Raw genomic sequence first — 21,218 nt, forward strand, 5'->3', positions numbered from 1 at the left:
AAACGTCAAACGTATTATTTGAATTTTTTTTTTGGTCTTTTACGAGAAAGTAGGGTAGATTTAAGGTAGAAGCTCTGTAATGGCATATAACTAGGTTCATGTGGTTGTTGCTCCAGGACGATCTTCACGTCACAGCAGCTGGAGGCGCTGGAGGCTGCTTTCAAGGAAGCCCATTATCCTGACGTCTATGCTCGCGAGATGCTAAGCCTGAGGACTGATCTACCCGAAGACAGGATACAGGTAAGCGAAAATTAAAGCATTTATATTCCGCGTGTAAATTGCGATAATTTTATATAGCGAGGTGAAACTGAATTGAGCATTTTTGTCATTAAAACAATCATAGGGTTCAAGTAAGTTAATATTTGGTTAATATTAAAACCAAAATTAAAACGCTATTAAAAATTCAATTTTGTTAAAATCTCTATGAAGCCTTCCTAACAATAAATTCCTAACAATAAATAAAACATTTCCAACTTGAACTTGACTTATTTCCAAAAACTTAAACCAACAGAAAATGATTCGTGCCACTTGTGCTATCGAAAAGATTATCTATAAGATCAATTTAGATCTTTCCTGACCACTTTTCTCTCTTGAAAATTTTCAAGAAAATTATCAACACGATGTTGTTGCGGGTGCAAGTTTGGAGGTGGCTTTGCAATAGTCAGCGGTTTATCGTCAAAGGTGGAGCATGCAGATAGCATCAAAAGCCGTGACTATGAAAGAGAGAATTTTTTAGTAACTGCAAATCTATGGAGAGTAGTATTATAGGCTGATATCGGTTTCCACATGGCAAACCTGGAACAAAAGCTTCTTTTTCTCTCTTTCTTTCTGTCTTGTTTTTTTCTAGTAACCCCCCCCCCACCCTCTTACTCTCTTACCCCCCGTTCTCGTTTCTTCTCGTTACATTTCTCGTTCTTCTCTTTCCCAGTTGTTTCTATTTCTCCACGATATTGCCCTTTCAGCCCATTCTTCATACAATGCGAAACAACATCCTGCACATATGTCTGATACAAATGTGAGAGAAATTATATTTTCTATATCTTTCATTCGGCTATTGTACAAGATTTCTCCGAATAATTTTAATAAGCGAATAACGTCACTTGAATACCTCCACACAAGTGGAGGTATGCAAGTGTTCTATAACGCGATCTGTACTGTGCTCTGACAAAGGAATTTTTTCAGCATTAGTAGCAATAAGTAAGTTTCGCAAATTACTGTTAAATCTATCTTATAATTAAACATGACTTTTTAAAAGCAATCTTTGATGAACCAATTCCAGTTTTTATATTTATAAAAACATAATGTGAAAAGCAGAATGTCTTATAATATGTTTGTTATAAACGATTTCTAGTTATTCATGAGCTTTTCCACACATGTAATTACTCGCGCGACTATAATTATAAGTTGATGGAAAAAAAATATCAAAAATTTTATGTGTTATCGGTTTTTATATCAGTAGATTTTTATAACACAGTTCAAGTGAAGCAAAGTATATATATATATAGAGAGAGAGAGAGAGAGAGAGAGAGAGATGCAGAGACTAAAATATGCGTACAATTGAAAATTGTATCATCATCACATTCTACCAGCACCCTTGTTTCCCTATATACTGTTTTAACAAAACAAAAAATAGAAAGAAAGGGAGTAAGAGTAGCTCTTTAAGTATCGCAATATGCAGTTTTCATCTATGATATCCTGATTACGTGCGTATGTACACACATTACAGCGCAGCTTGCGTATATCGTACATCAGAGGTGCCCAAGTGGATTCAACTAAGAGATTCCTCACCCTGCTTGTACACCTCCACTACCACTAACTTATCACGCTTGTCGATTCGCATCGCAGACCAGGGGTAACAGGGAGAATATGTAGTGGGAGAAAATGGCCCACGGGCCACGACTCGGACACTTCTGTATATATGTGAATGAGCGTTCCCAGCGTACGGTCATATACATATGCACGCAACCTGTACGCGGCAGCCAGTGATTATATTTTGATATAATTCCAAGTACGAGGGCGGCTGCCGCGTGTGGCGGGGGTGGCTGGTGAGCCAAGTAGAAGGGAGACTGGAAGCGGGGAGGGTTGGGGAATCGTGACGGCACGGGGTTGTCGAGGCTGCTTGAAGCGTGCAGGCGCGTACACACAGAGTGCCGGGGAACGACAAAGCGGCCATTACAGGATGGGTGCGGTCCCGCGGGCCAATCAGAGAGAGGAGTCAGGGTCCGGACGGCCAATCAGAACGCGCTTTCCACCCGTCTTTTGTTTCTAAATTTGCGCGCGCGACGGGGACACAATATAACGAGGCGCGAGACGGAAAGAGGAGCTGATAATCGTTAACGGGGATATTTTTGCGCGGAGACTGCGGAGAGTGGCGTCTCTCTCTCTCTCTCTCTCTCTCTCTCGCTCGCTCATTTCGTGTCTCATTCCTTCTCGTTCCGTTTCGCACATTTTGTTCTTTCGAATTTGTCTTTGTCTTTCTTTCACTCGATTACTGACTTACTCAGATGCTACGCAGCGTTTTTATCGATTATTTGAATTATATAATTTTCAATTTTTATACGATTATTAACAGACTGTTCATTAATCTTCAGATTATGTTTATTTACTCAAAACGCTGTACTTAACGTTTTATTTCTCGGCTAACGCTTAACGCCATTTCAATCATTTTAATTTATCTATGTTTGTAATATTATACTGTACTTATGTATAATCACATCTTTAATTGTTATTTCCCTAGCTCCACTAAACATGCTTATTCAATTGCATTAGAAGAGTAAAAAAAGTTTATGACAATGCAATACCAAGTATTGCATTGAATCCATATTTCTACGTATATCTAATTAATTTTTTAAGAATTAATTGTAAATTTTTGATAAATATTTAATTGGTATACAATTTGTTTGAAAAATTTTAAAAAAGGAAAAAAGGTTTAAAAGAAATTCTTTAACGTTAATACATCGAGAAATGGCGGCTTCGTTCTTTTAAAAATAATTTATATTCAGCGAGAATTATTAATTTTTATTGACGAAATCGTAGAAATAAAAATGTAATATAATCTATCTGAAAAAAAAGTAAATGATAATTAGACATTCAATAAATACAGCATTGAGTTTTTCGATTATAAAATATTTTATTTTTCTTTCTTTGTCCAGAATAGTAATAAAACAAAAATTAGTTAATGTTTCTTATAACATGTGTAAAAGATTAAATAAAGTTAATTAAATCAAGATTTTTTATTTAAACAATTTTTATATTTTTATTTTTTAAATTTGATTAAATGTTATAAACGTAAAAAGCAAAAAGTAAGTGGAACAAACGATTTCTTCTAAAATTGTCCTATATTTATTTAGAAGTTTGACAGTAGGTCGACTTTTGAATGCGGCGAAGTATTATTATTACTTAATCAAATCATTAGTTTTGGACTTTTGTCTTCACATCTGGATAGAAATTATAATTTTGTTTACTGATGCTTTACAAATTGTTGGTCACTGCCATCATGTGAATATACGAAGAGGTAGTTGTACTGGATTCAAAATTCAAAATTATTTGATCTAATTACAATGGAAAGTATCGTTGGCAAATTCTCCAAAACTTAGTCCACATATACTAATCATTGTTTATATAACTGTAATTACAATGGAACTGATAGCCATATTATTATTTTGCCAGTATGTTACGCTGTATCAGAATTACAATACCGAAGAAAAGCAGAGACGAAACCTCCTGTAGCGAGGTTAATTGAAATGTCTTCAACAGATTGCCGTACTGGCTTTTTATGTTTGGATTTTATATAGTAAATATATCACTATATAAATAAAATATATATCTACTTGTGCATTGGATATCATTGCGATAAAGAGAACAATAAAATTGACGGTTTTTCTTGATCACTCGTTTACGTATAATACGTTACTGTATTATATTGTATAATACTACCACGGAAGAAGATTAAATGCTTAGAATTTCCAACATACAATCAATTTCCCTGTAAATGACATAAGGGAGGCAACTTGTTATAGCGAACTCATGTTCGTAACTTGGCTGTGTCTGATTGGCGGGTAGAATCACGCACAAACGGACATAATTTCGGCTATCTGAGGGTTATGGTGGTTTCTTATGGGGAGCGCGCGAAAATTGCACCCTGTATTCCCACCAGCCCTTTCGGGGTTTCGATCGATATACGCAGAAAGGGTCCTATGCTGCGGAGTGATTTGAACTAAATTATAACAGAAATGAGTATTGAGTTATTATGCGATTAGAGCTGTACGAGCTAAGCGTCGCGTCGCGCGTCGTGAGAAAATGAGTTGATTATTAATAGGTATTTCGTTCCACGTTTTACACGCTTTTATATCATTCGATAATTTTTGTTTTGTTAATTAATAAAATTAATAAAATTGGCTAAATTTATACAATAAATAATGAGAAGAGGAGAGCTTTATGTATAAGAAATGAATAAATTTCATTCCAACACAAAATATTTGCTCGTCACATAGTACATAGGCAATTGAAATACTTACTCAAATGTTGTATTTGTCGAATGCTGACTGTGCTGATCCAAATAGATTCTAAAATTACATTTTCGCAAGGACGACGACCTCTTTTTTTGTTTGCGAATAATTTATTGCGCGTAGACTGTAACGAGATTGTAAACTCGTAAAAGGAAATGCGGTGCATAGGATCGTGCCAGTGTTCCGTCGTAAGCGGCCCATTAGCGAGGAATTTTGACGTGATTCACACAATCGTCACGCGTCCGCTGGACGAAGAAAGCAGAAGGATGGAAAGCCGTCTTCGAGTCGAAGAGAAAAAAAATTTATTTCAAGTAGCAGCTCGTAGCTCGTAGCTCGCAGCTCGCGATGCGCAAGTCATGCACAGAGTTCTCGAGGGTTCTCACCCGGGTTCCACGTGAGTTCCCTGACAAAAGTTTCTCTGAAGGAATCCCCCTTCCTGACAACAAGGCCCCATTGTCAAGGCCCCGTTTGCGTTCGGGCGCCATTGAGGATTCGTTAAAACGGTCTGCCAGGTAGGAGGCGCGAGTCGCTTCTCCGACAAGATATTCGACATTTCCTTCTCTCATTCTGCAAGATCACTCTGCCACGTCCTACGATACATTTCGTATCGCTCTTTCATAATTAACAGTTCCGCCTCTCTCTCTCTCTCTCTTTCAAGCATTTTGTAATCATTTTATACTTTTCAAGTTCTTAGCGAGGATTGAGCCTCATTAAAAATTCTTAAATTCTTAGGTAATAAGACTGCCTATTTTGCTCTTTTAGTTAATCATATAGTATATTACATTTATTTGAAAAGCACATCGGTTCAGTAAGTTTAATAATTGAATGAGTTTTTGAGAAAACTGATTTGAAAAATTATAGAATAAAATATATATTGTAACTTGTATTAATATGTCATGTTTTTGCAATTTTTGTGAGACTGTCTATTCGGACCATGTGTATCATTGATGATACAACATGTGATAATAGTAATAGTAGTTTGAATAAAAAGTATAGCATTAGGAGGGAGCCACAAGTTTTGATTGGAAATTGATAATTGTGTTTCAACAGTTTCAATATTTTTATGTAATCATACGTAAATGTAAAACACGTAAAAGTACACACATTTAACGAGAGCATACTCGTATCTGCCAGCATATTACAACGTAATAATATTAAAATGTATTAAACAATTGCAACAAGAAGAAGCGATAAATTGTAGTTCGACAGAAAAGAATGATGGAACTTGGATGAAAATAGATTCTCAACTTTCCACGAGCATAGCGAATATTATTAAATAAATTAAAGTGATTTTTTTTTAATAATATAATTCATGTTAAAATTCAACGTCACAAACGTCTCGGCGAGTGCATCGTGTCTTCCGTGCTGGAAAAACAACTTGATGCAATCTACAAAATGGCGGCTCGGGCTGGTAGTGCTCGTACTTGCGGAGGCAACGCGAGAAACATCGCTCGTAAAACGAGGTGGAAACGGCTTGTTCGAATTCGGTTTCGTCGAAGGAACCTTTCTTTAGTACATAGTTGCTGCTGTAGCTATTGAATTATTTGGGAGACCGAGAGTCAAAGATAAGACGGAATTTTATTCTATCGTTATGTTGCTACAATTCTTATGTATTTAATAGTCGTACATGAAGTAAATGTATGACTACGAATGTACTCATGACAGTAAATGCCTGCGGATATTTACTTGGTAAATTTTTGTCGTTAGCGCCATAAGTAGTAATAAAATTCCAAGTTTTATAATCTGACTTGTTTGAAAAACAATTAAAGAGATTGGGGATATGCATATGAATATTCATATACCTATACATTAGAAAGGATTTGAAGGGAGCGATATCCAATTCATAATTATAAATTGGTAAAAAAACGTAATGTTATAATTTGGTTTTTATGTAAAACAGGATAATTTATTCATAGGGGTGACAAAATTTACGTTTTTGAATGTTATCCTCCTATTTTATATAAAAACTCTTGAGTTCGTACTAATTAAATATTGCCCAACTAATAATTTATCAAGAGTATGTTATAACGAGCGTAGAAAAGCCTTCTTTTTTATCTCAAACATCTGATAGTTTTCTACAATATTGTAGATTGTAAAAGTGCTCGCATTTATAATATTTCGGTTTACTTTACCGCATTGCTAACACAGTCGTGTTATTGATATACGAGTACCTATATCAAATCCTATATCCAGTACATTGCGTGCATCCTACGCTGCTAAATAAATATTTTTAGTATCATCGACATTTAAAACGACAAAAGTGGAGAGAAGAAAACTCGTTGGAGTATATAATTCACTGGAATGACATAACGAGGAATTGAGTCATGTCTGCGTTGCTACAAGTAACTCTTTTCCCTTTTTCCTCTTTTTCTCTTATCTCAAATTGTTCGATCTTCCGCTACAATATTTTACAATCCTCCGCCTGTTCCTGGCCACCAAGTCGCAGGACTGCTCGTAGAGGAGACGTGCTAAGAAAGGGTAATGGCGCGGAAACGGCTCAAATGACCCGCAAATTTTCAGCAGGCAGACGAGACTTCCTACTCGTGTTTATGTTTAGTAGGCACCCACCATCGTAAGTCGTTGAGAATTATGCGACAATATTACTATTCACATGGAGAATTTATGGTAATTTGCAAATCAGTCGTAGTCCTTCTCTCTATCATTGGTATCGCGCGCGACGCGACAACCATATCTCTCGTACGATTCTTTGACAATTTCTATTCATCTCTTAATATTTCTTATCAATGAACGATACTTCGAGTGACAGTACAGACATCGTTGATAACGCAGCGAAAGTTATATATAAAAATATAATTTTGCTGAAAATTCACACAAAATACTTTTCACAACCATGCAGTTAAATTTAATTAATTAATAATGTGAAAATGTAGTAGGCCAATGAACGAGCAAATTGGATGTTACTTTCTTTAATTAATTTCAATATAATGATTATGTCAAGTATTATATAATAAAATGGAACATTTTGATTTGATACGTTCTTTTCAGCTATTATTTAACGCATGTTTTATTCTTACTGATCAGAGTACGTATGAATATATAAATAAGTAAATTCAGTAAGCTTTAACATATGAAAGAATTTATAATTAATTATTTAACATTTGTATTTTAATAACAAATGCAAAGATTATATTACGTAATTTAATATAAAATTATTTAGAATTATCTCTGTGTCTGACTTCAGTTGTATTATTAAAACATTTAAATGTAAGAATACGATTGAATCAACAGAAATATTTGAAAAGGAAGAAAAAGAAGAGACACATAATTCGATTGCAAATGTAATTGAAATATTGTGTATAATAATATAAAAACGTTTCTATAGATACTATTACAAATTTAACTAAAAAGATCTTACACACACACACACACACACACACACACACACACACACACACAAATTTTTTTTTTTTTATAAATAAAATATATATATATTTTTTTTATGTACTTTATAACTCGTACAATTACGCAGTTCTTTATTAAATAGTTTATTTAAAAAAGAAATCATTATTACCAAACTGTTTACGATTACTAATTGTTGCAAATGATTGACTGTGACTAATTGTAAGGCTACTTGTTATTTTATCGCAAACGGACGACCACTGTGAAAGTTTCATGCTTCAAAAAGTTACTTTTCTTTTTGGATGCGAGTCGTGACAGGTGTAGATATCCCGGTTAAGAATTTCATAAGGATTCGAAGCCGAGTATCTAGAGAAGACGTCAACATCTCTAAAAGTGGGACTAACGCTGAGTAAATAATACGGAGACCTGAAATTAGCTATTTCCGACTGAGTAAAATAAATATTTTCTCATCGGACCGTTCTTAAGGGATTATGAAAATCTTTAGAGATGGATATATGTATATAATGGCTCAATGATCACATGACGTGACTATTCTGAACTTGTAAAAATCGATTATAATGATTTTTGCTTTTTCGTTTTCTTTTTCTCTTTACGTCTCTCAAAAATTGAGGAATTTTAATTCATAATATCAACTTTTTTATAATTATGGATTGCACATTTCATACGCACAATCATAGTGTTACTAAGACTTACTTTTTATTTTGATAAAAAACTGGAAAAAGGCTAATAAATAAAATGTATTAATTTTCTCTCAATGTGTGTCAAATATATTTTTATGCCTCTCGCATTCATAAAAGTAATATAAATATCTTTTTGCATTTCTAACAAAGATCATTGATTAAAAATATCAAATATTAAAAAAAATACCTTTTATATCCATATGTATATATGTGTAATACGTGTTTAATTAATGATTTGACATTAAGAAACGGAATAATAATAAGAAATAAATATAGAAGAAGTGTTTTTGTATTAATTAAAATATTCTCTAAAATTATAATAATAAGGTTATATAACGTTCGTGAAGAGAAGATAAAAATTTTATTTTACATTAAAATTAAAAATGGAAACGTTCAAAATCCTTATAAAACATGAGATACGAAATGGTAATATAAACAAATTTTAAATATTATATATTTAATGCATATAGAAAGCTATATTTAAAAAAAAATTTTGTTTAATATATTTTCTTTAAATATAAAAGATCATTTCCCTTTTATTTACCATTTGAAGCAGAGCTTAAAATAAATAAAAAAAATTTTTAAATATATGTTTAATAATTCCGTGAATTAAGATCACATTTTCATGCATAACAATCCAGAGGCAGAGCTTTTTGGTGCTGTTGACCGATTATTGATTTTATCTCTTGTACGTCTGCAACCAACGCGTCGTCGACATGTTTGTGCGTGCGTGCGTGCGTGTGCGTGTGTGTGTGTGTGTGTGTGTATGCGTATATAAATGTATATGATTCTGAAGGGTGACAGAGCAGCAAATGTATTAAATACTTGAAAATGTAGTATCTTTGGATCAGCTACGATGTGACAAACATGTAAACAGAAATATTTCTAAATTAATTTCTAAAAAACACGAAAGGACACGAAAGAAACTTTTTCTTATTTTTCCTACAATTTCTACATTTTATTGCGCAAAGATTTCTTTATTGCACGAGTAATGAAACGAAAACACAACAAAAATTGTATATTTCTTTTTTTAATTTTTATTCATATACTTTTTTGCTTTATTTCGAGTTTCCTCGAGATCGTTTTTTTTCTTCTTTTCTATCTAAATAATTCGTTTCTTTCATACAAATCTATACGATGATCTACTTGTTTTCTTTACAGCACAATAACGATATAAAATTATTCGGCATACATAATATTGAATAATTTTTCAATTGTACAGCTTTCATACTTTATATGCATATGTATATTACTGTATGAGTGAGTAGCATTAGATAACTCCGGTATATACGTAGAAAATTTAATTTATTATTATATTCAAGTATTATTTATTATATTTAAGAAAAATGAGTTATGTCATTAAAAGCTTCATGTTGTCTACTATAAAAAAAAAATTAGAATGGCAAAATATTTAATTTCTTATATTAGAAAAAAAAACTTGCTTTGAAGAAAAATAACCTTGTATTTTTGTCGTATCAAAAGTGATGGGATTTATAGTGACTCATAAGTGAAACGATCAAATTGGACGAAGAATGCAAGAATTAAGTACTTGTATTTTCGTATACTTTATCCTCTTTACTATACATATATCTCTCTAGACTTATGTATCATAAAATAATCAATAAACCTTTTACACTTTCTACAGAGAAAGAAAGAGAGAGAGAGTAATCATTTTATGTAAATTGTAATACATCGCTGCGTCAATCATAACATTGACAAATTGATTCAACTCACAATGGTTTCGTTAATATTAAAAGTAAAAAACTGAAATTATAATACAATACTAACATAATATAAAGGCATATAACAGAGTGGTTGCAAGAAAATTATCTTCATTCCTATTTTTTCTGACTTTTGCAACGTAAATACTGGAGTTATCCTATATTATCTCCTTAAAAAAAAGATGTAAATTTATAAAAATTTTATTTGGTTAGCGAAGCATATAAAATTATAAAATTAAATTGCATAATAATTATGATAAACTGTAATAAAATTTGTTGCCAAACAATTCTGATTTATTATAAATTATTTTATTTTTCAAATAATATAAAAAATATCAGTGTGTATAAGTCTGGAAATTCTTGCTTTATAAATGAGAGAACATTTAATAATTTGTTAATATTTAAAAATAAATATATTTCTCTCTTAAAAGACATATTATTCACATATATTTGATTGTAATAAATAAACTTGTAAAAACATTGAAATACAATGCAATTTGCATGTAATTTGCAATTTGTAATATTAAGAGATTAATATTTATTTCACCTATTTACTTTTTACTGAACTGATATATATTTGGAAATATGTATATATGTATATGTACACACACACACACACACGCGCGCGCGCGCGCGCGCGCACACAAACACACATATGTACATCTCTTTTCAATCTTATAAAGTGATAATTTTTTAAGTACAGAAATTAAGAAATTAGTTTCCCTCGATATATCTTCAAATTCTAGAATAAAATTATTGTAAATATGTGCTATTATATTTATTTAATTGTCCAAGAAGTCTAAAGTTATATTTTGCAAAATGTATAACAAAATAGAAATTTTATTACGTAACTTGGTGTCAATAAAAATTATTACGTATAGGAAGAATGTTATATGGTATATATTATATGGTATATCCTTATTTTGATCTCTTAATCTTAAAGATTAAAATACTATTGCGTTAGTCACGTAAAAGTGAATAAAATTGTGCGTGCGTGCGTGTGTGTGTGTGTGTGTGTGTGTGTGTGTGTGTGTGTGTGTGTGTGTGTGTGTGTGTGTGTGTAATGCCATGTCGGCAAAGTCAAATGCTTGTGGGAGAATCAAATTAAAAGCGAATTAGAGAATGTGCGTGTGAGTGATTCAACTCGTAAGCATTTCCATGACGAAGTGGCCAAAATATCTGAATGCATATAACAGAGCAGCTATCACTCGCACATAAAGCCAGGGCATCATCACCCTCGTGCGTCCAATACACTATGGACCAAGTAACCCCTATAATAGGGTTGCGGCCGCTAGTGACGTCGGACTCATGAATTTTCTATCGTTCATCGTTGAAATGATTAAATGATCTTTGTGGAGGGTGCCCTTTCGACTTTTGCGTATTTAGTGCGAAGAGACGCGGCGACGGTGACAAGTGACATCCACCCTTCTAACGCTATCATTTATTATTTATATTAATAGGCGAGCCATTGGCTGACAATCCGGGGATGATGGGAGTGAGCGCACGCGTTTTGCATGTTTATGCCATAAATAGAAAATTTTGAATGCAGAATGCATTATACCATTTTTCCCATTGTTCAGTTGACCGTTCATCAAACGTGTCAATGATATCTCTTGAAACGTCGAAACTATAACTGTTTGTAATTTAAATAGTAAGATGTAATTCATGAATCTAAGATAATAAAAAAATGGAATAAATAAAAACAAGTTGTTATCGTAACTTATCGTAAAACTTGTTTTGGTGAAATGAGAAATTGATAATTTTACAGTAGCGTAAGTCAAGCAGTCGGTTCTACGTTCGTACATTTCTCTTTTTTCGAGTTACTATAATTTACGACTGTTGAGTTGAACAACGACGATCATTCGCGCAGAAGCAGCACGTACGGAGGATTTCTTGGTGATTTTTAGGACGAAGGCTCGTTGCGCGTTGCTGCTGCGGTCGTAAAACCACCGACAAACAAAGCGATGATTTCCGGATGGGCGCGTTTCACCCCAAAAATTGACCAATAATGCACATCGCGGAGTATCCACTGAGCCTGGCCCGAAGTTGCCGTAACGGGTGGCAAATAAATAAGGGGAATTCCAACGAAAATCGGGAAAGCGATTCGCGGAATATCCAGTAGTTTGGGCGTTGCGGAACTGTCAGCAGGACCGCTTATAAATTCTAATAAACTCGGCTTGTGCTCGAAGGAAAACACGGTGAATCGGTGGGGAATTGGCGAGATCAGGGGAGACGGAGAGAGGGAGAGGGAGAGGGACACGGACACGGGCGCGGGCGCGGGCGCCGCCGACGACGACGACGACGACTTTGAACAAGGGAATACTGCCAGTAACAGATATAAATCTCGCCTAACCGAATTAAGTTAGAAGCATGGACCCAAGTTTCGCCACGCCCACTCCGCCGCGCCGATGAAATGCTATCGAAACTGAGTCTGCGTGGTGAAAATCGAGAATATGAAAGCGCGCTGGTATACATATATTCAATGTATGTACTAACAATAAGAAGAAAATTCAATAACGAGATCGTCGATGTTACATCGTCTAATATCGTCAACACGTGTCGATTAAGTGAAAGAGCATCGAAAGGCATAAATGACTGCACCTTTGCAATTACGATTGCTGTAATTTCAAATGCAAATAATTAAAGAAACTTTAATCGTAAAAGTGGCCTTGTTGCGATTACTCACTATATCTTAATTCGCGATTCAGCCGGCGAGGCGCGGTCGCGCGGCGTGGCGCGGTGTCAATTAATTTATCGCGGTTCATTAATTGAATGCGTTGATCGAGGCCGAGTTCACTTGTTAATGCGCGCGTCCGTTCGTCTGAATTATTTTCTGCTTATCGACGCCGAGTGATGGCTAACGCGTAACATCCCTCTCTCTGACCACCCTCGGGCAAGTGTCTCACGTAATGATGTCCTGACGCGTGCCGTTTCACAGCATGGGGTCCCCGCGACGATCCGTTCGCGACTTAACTATTTATTACCAGTCGATACTCAAAGAAGGGACCGCTACTAGGCCAGGCCAGCCTCTTATGCACGTATTATGCGGCAAATAAGTCATGCGTTTTCGAGGGATAGTCCGCGTGCTCTTGCCCCTCCCCCTCCTCCCTCGCTTATTTGCCAAGATTAATTGGCTTACGAACAACCCCTATCGTACGGATCGTACGGATCGTACGGATCGTCGGGATTGTGGGAATCTCGAAATACGTGTGAATCGTCTTTCTCTTAATCACAATCATTGTGTTTTATCGAGTAAATGTGGAATAAATGTCTGTAATCGTAATATAAATTGTGAAATCTAAATAATTTTTGTTCTCTCGTAATTTAAGCAACAAGTGACTACTACTTAAATTTAGAATAATTAATAACAAAGAAAAAGCAAGAAGCCCCTTGCCCCCCCCCTCCCGAGTCAAAATTTTACAATTAAAAAAAATCTGATTACCTTGAATTTAAAAATAGTCTAATGGTATAACAAATATTTTTTAAAACTGCAAGATAAAATAACTATGATTGAAAGATCCATTTATATATATATTACTGCTATAATGTAAGTAATAGTAATTACATTTACTGTATAATATTTCTACATATAAAATATATTATATTTGTTCGGAAAAACCATATTTATAATTTTTGAGCGAATGCATTTCTTTTGGTATATAAAACTACATATAATTATAATTAAACAGTAATAATTATAAAAATAGAGCTCCTAACCATTATTTTATTATTTTATCGTTACAAACACCTTTTCTCTCAGTGTATTTATATACATAGTATAATCAGCGCGTGCAATTAAATAATGTTGTAAAATATAATTTAATAAATATTATAAAAAATCACAATTAATGCTGTAAGACGACATCGAATAAGACTAATTAAGTTATTTAGAAAATTTTAATTAAAGATTTTAAAAGATTTTGCTGAAAATCTCTTTTGAGATTTAAATTTCCTCAAAATAGGAAATTTTTCAATAACTACCATTTAGAAATACTAAATAAGTAGGAGCTATATTCTCATATAAATTAGACTTTAGTACAATAATCCTTTTATGGAATTTACATACCTTCTAAAATTAATGTTCGAAATAGGAGGAAATTTTCGGCTCTGGTTAGAGCCGTAGAGATAATTTACGCAGATTCACACATTGATTTTGATAGTATATTATTTAATAGTATTTGTTGCAAAAATATATTAAGAAACTGTTAAAAAATCTCATCGCTGCTTTAAAATACATGTATGAATTAATAATTGCCATAATTTTACATTTACTAAAAATATTACAAGTGTACGTCATTTGTAGAGAATATCCGAGGTGATGAATTAACAATATAGATATTATATTATGTCTCTAACAAGTAGCACTTGAAAGAACTGGTCTATGTAGAGAGAGAGAGAGAGAGAGAGAGAGAGAGGGAGAGAGAGAGAAATAAAAGTTTTACAATATTTCTGTCACTCTCAACGCTTTGTAGAGCTATCATACATATAGCTGCCATTCACTTTTGGATTAAAGAATTATAATATTTATGATTTATTGATGCAACTTACTATTTCATTGTGGTGAGATTGTGGAAATTCCTTCTATATTTGATGTTGCAGTATACCAGAAATCGGTGGTAATTTTGCGAAACTATGTAATGACCGTTTACACATTCGCGTGCCCACAGTTCGATAACGCCGGCGCTAATAATAACACGAAAATTATATAGCCGTAAATTATTTAGGTATTTCATTATATTCCCCGATATTGCGCTTACGCAACAGCCACATTGGAGTCATCTTTCCTGTGCGTAATATCACGTTACCACAAGTAATGAGATTTCACTGCATATCGCCATTATCATTCTATTAATACCTATACATATACGTATACACATGCGATTCAATCCTTATCCTTTTTAGAACATGTATTATTTAAAATTTTATTTAAACCTATTACTTTGATTTATCTCACGCGAGACATACTTAAAGATAAGATAACTTTTAGAAATGCAGATTAACATTACTTCAACGTATATAGAACTTTAAATCAGTATGATTATTATTATATTATCAATGTCACTAATCTAGGTTTTATCATGTACTAAAAGAGCAATTGCGGTATATATGCCGCATCTATCTAAAACTTAATTTATCAAGTATCGTGTACCACCACGTTTAAGGAAAATGAACTATACCAATAAAAACTTAATACCTAATCTACTATTGTAAAGAAATATGAAATATTAATTTTCTTACATATGACTTAAAAAAACTCTTGCATTTTTGTTATATATAGGGGCAGTATACACGGCACGTAGATAATTTACAAATAATACTTATAAACAGGTGAAATGTCACAATAACTTGTGAAATGAGTTTACAAAATTTATTGAGCAATAAAAATGACAAATATACATACACATATTTCTCGTTTTTCTCCATTTTTTCATTTTTCATCTTTTTTCATCATTGAAGGTTCATTAGAGATTTCTCAAACATAGTACGTGTACAGAGTAATGTAAATTTTAAGTTTGCAAATACAGAAGAATGTTTTTATTGCAAATCGCATAATGTAAATGAGCATCCATGAGAATCAAGAGACGTTCAATATATCGCGAGAAGATGTATCGTGAGAAACGTAGCAATGCATGTTTCGAGACATGCCGACGCGGTGACGCTCGGGGCAGAGGAGAGAAAAGTTGCATTGAAAAGCATTGTCGAGCAAGTTCGTAAAAGAGGATCGATGATGCTGCGCGGAGGTGTCGTTTCGCAGCATCGGGATTGGAAATCGGGTATCCGGATTATCCTTTGGCATCTTCTAGTATATCACGGGGTGCTGACGAGTTAGAGCAGCGATGGGGTGTAAGGAAAGGGTGCAACGGCACTCTTTCCGCATTGCTGAAGCAGCGGTAGAAGAAAATCCTTTATACGATCGTCTTGATTCGAAGGAGCTATGAACTCCGATAGAACGCTCCTTCGGCATTTTCCTTTCCTTTTTCCTTTCCTACCCTCGCGTTTCTCCATCTCCACCATCTCATCCTCCTCCTCTTTCTTCTCCTGCATACTCCCTTTATTGGCACACCCGGTATAATAAGGAGCGAGTTTGTATTTAGTCGACCATGCGCAGTACTGTCTGTTGGCGTATCATCGATCAGACTGGCGACTGACTATTGGACCAAAACAAGAGGATGAGAATGGAAATGGAGATGAAGAGAGAGAGAGAGAGAGAGAGAGAGAGAGAGAGAGAGAGAGAGAGAGAGAGAGAGAGAGAGAGAGAGAGAGAGAGAGAGAAAGTACCGACTAGCAAAAAGTACAATAGAAATGGTAGGAAAAGTAGGAAGGGCGAAACATGCTGAGACCGATTCTCTGTTGCAGTTACGCAAACAAATAGAAAGGAATTTTGTTAAGAGTAGTAGAAGACGGTTGTTCTGTTTAACAAGCAAGACGTAACATTTTTTGTTACTGTAATTTATCAATCAGTTATTTATCAATCTGTCAAACCTTATGAATTTGTCATAAATTTTCGCTGTAAGCTAACGATAGTTTTTAAAATTTTTCAATCACTTTGCGATAACGATTAAAGTAGCTCTGGTATTTACGTCACGTGAAGATTTACGCCACAGAAAGCAGAAAAAATATGAGTGAAGATAATTTACCTTCCGACCATTCTATTATGTGTTTTTATGTCATGTTAATACTGTATTATGATTTATTAACGAGATAGTGAGTTTAATCGATTTGTCAACATAATAGTGAGTAGCGCAATTATGTATTGTAACCCATGTAAAGTGGTTGTGAGTTATTGTAGGGAGTGTAAAAGACTTGGCGGTTATTTCGTAATATGCAAGTACAAAAGGATAGTAAAGAATGGAGTATAACAAAATAAAAGTTTTTATATCTTTTGTTCAGATCTTTGATGTGTATCTTGTACATTTCATCTGCTTGGGATACACGGTACTTTTGGCATACGGGATTAATGCCGTGGTACAAACGCTCTCTGTGATTGGGAGGCAGCATTTGCGCTTGCACGGAGCATACAAAGTGCTCGTATCTGCACTCTGCACTATCTTCAATTGCATTATTATTATTTTGTATATATTTATCGTTCTTACACCATAATAAACTTTGCAAACACATTTTATAAGTCATTTTGTCATTTTAAATTTTGTTTATAAGTATTATTTGTAAATTATCTATTCTTCTTATATGTATGAGTAGCCGTACATTCTACCTATATAAGATGTATGGTAAAAATACTAGGGTTTTTAAAGTTTTGTTTAAATATAAGAAAATAGATATTTCATATTTCTAATTTTTCTCCAATAGTAGACAGTTTAATGTTTTTACTGGTATAGTTTATTTTCCTTGAATTTAGTAAATAATACTTGATAATCAAGTTTTAAATAGGTGCAGTATATATACTGAAGTTACGCTATTATATTACAAAAAGAACCTTAAATAATTGAAAGAATCTTAAGAGGATGCTAAAGTAACAGAAGAACTTCCTCAACGTCGGTCCTACAGATCACTGCAGATTATTTTTCGAGCGAGACCAGGCTATCGCTCTTTGTCCATCGCATAGATCTGTCTTTGTTTTTTGATTATTTCGCCATCTGCGAAAAGTCCTATCAATTACTGTTGAGGACCATATTGCTCTGTTTATGACAGTTCAGCTTCGCTGAGCAAAATATTCATGTGGTAAAAGCACATTAGAATATCTTTTTTGTTAGGTGTTTAATCGTAATTTCACGCGGTCAATGTTATTCGTGCATGTTTTCTGAAGTGCGCTCTACTATCATTTTGTACGTACGAGCTACACAACTTCTGTATTAAGGTAAAGTTAACCTCAGGTGACGACTGTATAGTGCGTTGCATTGATGCCTGGGGTACTAATTTTAGGGACCACGTTTCTTTCTTGATTATTTTTATGTTCATAGGCTTGTTTTCTATTCCTGCACTAGACTGCACTGGAACGTTCCTTCTTGCTTTCGCTAACTTTGAAACATCTATCTATTTCATTTTAAGTGTACACTTATTTAGAGAGTTCAGGAACAGAAAACAAACGGCATGACTGAATGCTGCGGTGATCGTTGACGGCAGCATTTGGTCATAAACGTAAAAATAACTAAGAAAGAAACGTGGTTCTTAAAATCGGTACCCCAGGCATCAATGCAACGCACTGTACAAGTAAAGTTTTAATGATTTATAAATTTTTGTTCGCTTTTCTTGTAAAATTGACTTCAGCGCACTTTCTTTTTACGCGTATTTTAATTCTAAAAAAAAATTTTTTGATTCTGTAACGCTAATTCGAAGATATCTAGAGCACTATAAATGTCGCGGTAATTCGCGGTACTTTAACATCCTCTTAATAATCATATCGTACAAAATAATATGATGGTAGAAAATTGAGAATTGATCAATGCTGGGTTTTTTTTGAGAGTTGCTCCAAGGATTTTATATACACACACACACACACACACACACACACAAACATATAGGTATGTATATAAAATAAATGATAAGATAGGGTGACACTAAGGATAATTGGAGATCTCGTTACTTCCCACCGGTGACTTCAATTTGGGATCGACCGATAATGAGATATCGAATCCTGATCCTCTATCTCTGAACTTCTCTCTCTCTCTCTCTCTCTCTCTCACTTTATCTATTTATCTTTCTCTTCCTCTTTCATTATTTAGCGTCTTAGTCATGTTCCATAGCTTTCTTGGCTTATGTTCAAACAACATTAAGTCAAATTTTGTGTGCGTTAGTGTGTGTTGAATATCTCCTTATTAAACACCCTACTTATTAAACACCCTCTTGCTTTTCAGCACGGAGGTACCAATGTTATCATATTTCGATGAAGAGATGAAAAGTTGTATGATCTGTTCGTTTATGAATTCGATGTAGTTAATATATTTAACCTCTAACCTTTCTTTTTTATTAATTTTATTATTAGGAACAAATAATAATGTCAATAAATTGTTAAAACTTTGTGTGTGCGCATCGTATAAATGAATACAATAATTGATATTTCAATTATTTTAAAAGAATATATTTTATGTCGCAATGTCAGTAACACAAACATGACATTTTTTTTTATCAAATCAGTTTAAAAAAGTATATATCAATAAATAAAATTTCTTACTGAGCGCGTATGCGTTAATTTACGCCGACATCTTTGCGTATAAAACGCGAAAAGCTGCATGTCCGTTGAAATCTAAGCGGAAGATAATTTCGGGGTGGCAGCTCAAATTGACAGGGCGACGCGTTCCCATTCATTCAAATTACACACCAATTCTGTCGGTGACTTTGGCATTGTTGCTGTAAATTGGTCCACGCCCTAGCCTCCGGCTTCCCTCTTCTGCTAGACGTACATGCGCTTGCGAAATAATGCGTGTGCTAAATTTTTTAAATAACATTCTGTGTAGAACTATCATACATATACACACACACACACACACACACACACACACACACACACACACACACACACACACACACACACACACACACACACACACACACGGAATTTCTTATACTCAATGTTTTCTTTTTTAAACAGTAGTTTTTAATAAAATTTTAATCTAATTTTCTCACAATTATATTGATATTTATAGCTTTCAAATTATAAATGATTAAAATTAAAGAATTTGTAAAAATTAAAAATTTTATAACGAAAAGGTATATATATATATATATGTATGTATGTATGTATGTATGTATGTATGTATGTATGTATGTATGTATGTATGTATGTATGTATGTATGTATGTAGTACACACTTGTTCAACAGATTTTATCATATACATGTATATACTATATATATATATATATATATATATATATATATATATATATATATACACACATATGATAAAATCTGTTGAACAAGTGTGTACAATTTGTCAAATAAGGTAATGCTTGTTATTCCTATGTAAACGTTGGAGAACGGGGCACGCGTCTTCACCATAGGAGGTCGAATAAACGGGATTGTTAACAAGTAGTCTAAAGAGCATAAAAATGGGATAGCAGTTTTTGATGAGATCGTTTGAGCATGATAATTAACTATAGAACAGCATTGTGACACGTGTCGTGTAAGTGCTAATTGGATGAAGTAACTGATCGTCTAAAATTATAACATTCCAATTAAAGATAATAAGTATAAACTAGAAAATAATAATGTATAAACATTTTTTAGTTAATGTAGCAAGCGCGCGCGCACGCGCACACATACACACACACACACACAAATTAGGAATTTTTACCTCTTTGCTATTAATCGTTAAATGTTTATGTTCCTGCAAACGTAATCTCTTAATTATAATAATATTGATGACAAAATCAGCGAAAAATTAAATCAAATTTTTTGGTCATATTTACAAGTTATTTTTGTATTTTTTTTCTAATTGACTGAGAAATTATTTTATTATTAACTAATGATAAATTTAATTTTGTGCAGGTTTGGTTTCAAAATCGGAGAGCAAAATGGCGCAAGACGGAGAAATGTTGGGGCAGAAGTACCATAATGGCAGAATATGGTTTGTACGGAGCGATGGTCCGACATTCCTTACCACTTCCAGAAACAATTTTAAGAAGTGCCAAGGAAAATGAATCCGTTGCACCGTGGTTGTTAGGTAAGAGAAATAATTTTTGATAAAAAAAAATCTTAAATTAAGTCTGATAACCACAGTACATAATATGTGTACTTTTAAACTTGAATGTAATATCATATCATTTCATTACGTTCAAATCTCTCTCTTTCTCTCTTTGTCTTTTTCTTATCCACAAGATTAGACAAAATTGCACAACTTTGTGCTACAAAAGAAAGTATTGTAAATTATTTAATGTCAAAGAAAAAATATTTTTTAAAAATATAACGTCATATTTAAATACATAATAAATTTTTTATTATTTGTTGATTATTATCGGAGACATTAAATAAT

At 33.5% G+C, this 21,218-nt stretch overlaps 1 protein-coding gene across 4 annotated transcripts in view; it reads left to right on the forward strand.

Annotated features, from left to right (window-relative positions):
• The window catches only part of LOC105200437 (visual system homeobox 2), a 56,617-nt gene that overhangs the window by 32,648 nt on the left and 2,751 nt on the right, over positions 1 to 21,218 (forward strand). For 2 of the 4 annotated variants that reach the window (XM_039448502.1, XM_039448504.1), the window contains exons 4-5: positions 111 to 240; positions 20,735 to 20,909. In XM_039448502.1, coding sequence (XP_039304436.1) covers positions 111 to 240; positions 20,735 to 20,909 — 305 coding nt within the window. The remainder of the gene's footprint in view (positions 1 to 110; positions 241 to 20,734; positions 20,910 to 21,218) is intronic. The other 2 variants (XM_039448503.1, XM_039448505.1) reach the window with 1 other exon arrangement.

This window comes from Solenopsis invicta, chromosome 4 (genome assembly GCF_016802725.1).
Source record: "Solenopsis invicta isolate M01_SB chromosome 4, UNIL_Sinv_3.0, whole genome shotgun sequence".
Lineage (NCBI taxonomy): Eukaryota > Metazoa > Arthropoda > Insecta > Hymenoptera > Formicidae > Solenopsis > Solenopsis invicta.